The sequence below is a fragment of the Eurypyga helias genome, unplaced genomic scaffold (genome assembly GCF_000690775.1).
Source record: "Eurypyga helias isolate BGI_N326 unplaced genomic scaffold, ASM69077v1 scaffold34545, whole genome shotgun sequence".
Classification (NCBI taxonomy): domain Eukaryota; kingdom Metazoa; phylum Chordata; class Aves; order Eurypygiformes; family Eurypygidae; genus Eurypyga; species Eurypyga helias.
The window spans coordinates 11466-13193 of NW_010251354.1; the positions used below are offsets into that span (position 1 = coordinate 11466).

At 54.2% G+C, this 1728-nt stretch overlaps 1 protein-coding gene across 1 annotated transcript in view; it reads left to right on the forward strand.

The window, feature by feature from the left end:
• The window catches only part of LOC104509913 (hexokinase-2-like), a gene marked incomplete at its 5' end in the record, with an annotated part of 9791 nt that extends 9344 nt beyond the window's left edge, over positions 1-447 (forward strand). The window contains 1 exon segment of the mRNA XM_010152008.1: positions 215-447. Coding sequence (XP_010150310.1) covers positions 215-359 — 145 coding nt within the window.
• Positions 448-1728: the final 1281 nt, after the last annotated feature.

The following is a 1728-nucleotide window of genomic DNA, read 5'->3' on the forward strand; positions in this document are numbered from 1 at the left end:
TCCATCCATCCATCCATCCATCCATCCATCCATCCATCCATCCATCCACCCACCCATCCATCCATCCACCCACCGATCCATCCTTCTCCTCGGTGTCTGTTGGAGGTCTTGAAGGCAGCTGTGCCTTCAGGTGGGGTTTGTTCCCTGGGGGGCTGTCACCTTCGGCCCAAGGCAAGTGAAGTCAGCGCCTCTCCCTTCCCCTCGTGCCCTACAGCTTCTCCACCGTCATGCACGAAACAGTGAAGCAGTTGTCTCCAAAGTGCGAAGTGACCTTCCTCCAGTCGGAAGACGGCAGCGGCAAGGGCGCAGCGCTCATCACAGCGGTGGCCTGCCGGATCCGGGAGGCCGGCCAGCGATAGAAGGGAGGAGACTTGCCGAAGAGCTTGGTTTCAGCAGAGCAGGACGTTTCCCCTCCCGGCCCCTCCCTCCCTCCGTACACACACACACGTGGCCTCCCCTCGCAAGCCGACTCTTAGCTTTACTTGTTCTCTTGGGATACCACCAGTGGGACTGGAGATGCTGTGTGCTTGGTATAAAGTGTTGTCGTAGGAGTTTTATTGCATGCCATAAAACCAAGTAAAGCTAAAAGTGTCTTTTGGCTGTCTCCCTACATTTCCAGTTAGAGCTGGACCTGTTCCGCTCGCAGCCTCCATCCAACACCAGCTCTCCTCCCGTCTCCTAACCACTCCCACATCTTCCCTAACAGCAGAGAGGACGATGCTAGAATAATTAAGACACTGCATTGTCACTTTACAGTAACCCGTACCTATTTATGTGTGTCGGAGTCGCAACGTGTCCCTGCTGTAGAACTCCAACCTCTTTAAGATTGGGCTAAAGACCTCCACTAGTCTTTTACCCTGATCAAGGCTGTATTATTTCCATGAAAGTCATGGTAACTCCTAAAGCGCAGGGTGCAGAATTCCAACCGGCGTGTTCTGAGTCTGCACCGAGAGGTACCGAGTATCTCTGTTGGTGAGCAATGCCAGAGAACCTGCTGCAGCTGCGTCGGGGGAGCCCCTTCGACTGCTCCAGCAGAGCACGTGCCTGGAAATAATTGGGGACTCAGGGTCTAATCCTATTTCCTGACCTCTCAGCCCGCACCCGCAGTAGCGCGTAGTAACGTGGCATGTACGTGTCCGGGAAACCACTAGCGCCCTTCCCCGGTGCCCGTGCGGACACGAGGAACCACCACCCGGACGGGGTGGCCTCTTCCCTGCAAATACACCCCCCGACCGTCGTGGCCGTGCGTCTCCACTCGGCGTGGTGAGTCCGGTTTGCTTTTTGTCTGTGACATTAGCCTGTCTTCCGTCTTTTAGGTGACACCTGGATTTACACCCCGTGTATTTATGTTTCAAGAGATCTCACGTCTTTCTATGTACATAGTGGGGGGGGTTATGTGGTTAGTGTTGACTTCACCTTTTAATGTCATTTACGAACCGTACAGAGTACTTATTTTCTTGTGTTATTTTTTTAATTTAAAATGATCTTGGGGTAGACTGGAGAGAGACCCAAATTCCTGAGGATGGCTGTACGCGAGGGTTTGGGCATCCTGTGCTTATCACCAGAACGAAAGGGAAAGGAGAAAGCCAGGGATGTGATCCGCAGGGAGCGGTGGGGCCCTGCAGCGAAGCTTTCGGGATGAGGCTGGTTTGAACCTGAGCAGAGGCTTTATTTCGTCCCCCTGCCCTCCCCAGCCTGCTTCGCTCCAGTGAGATAACCCAGGGCCCG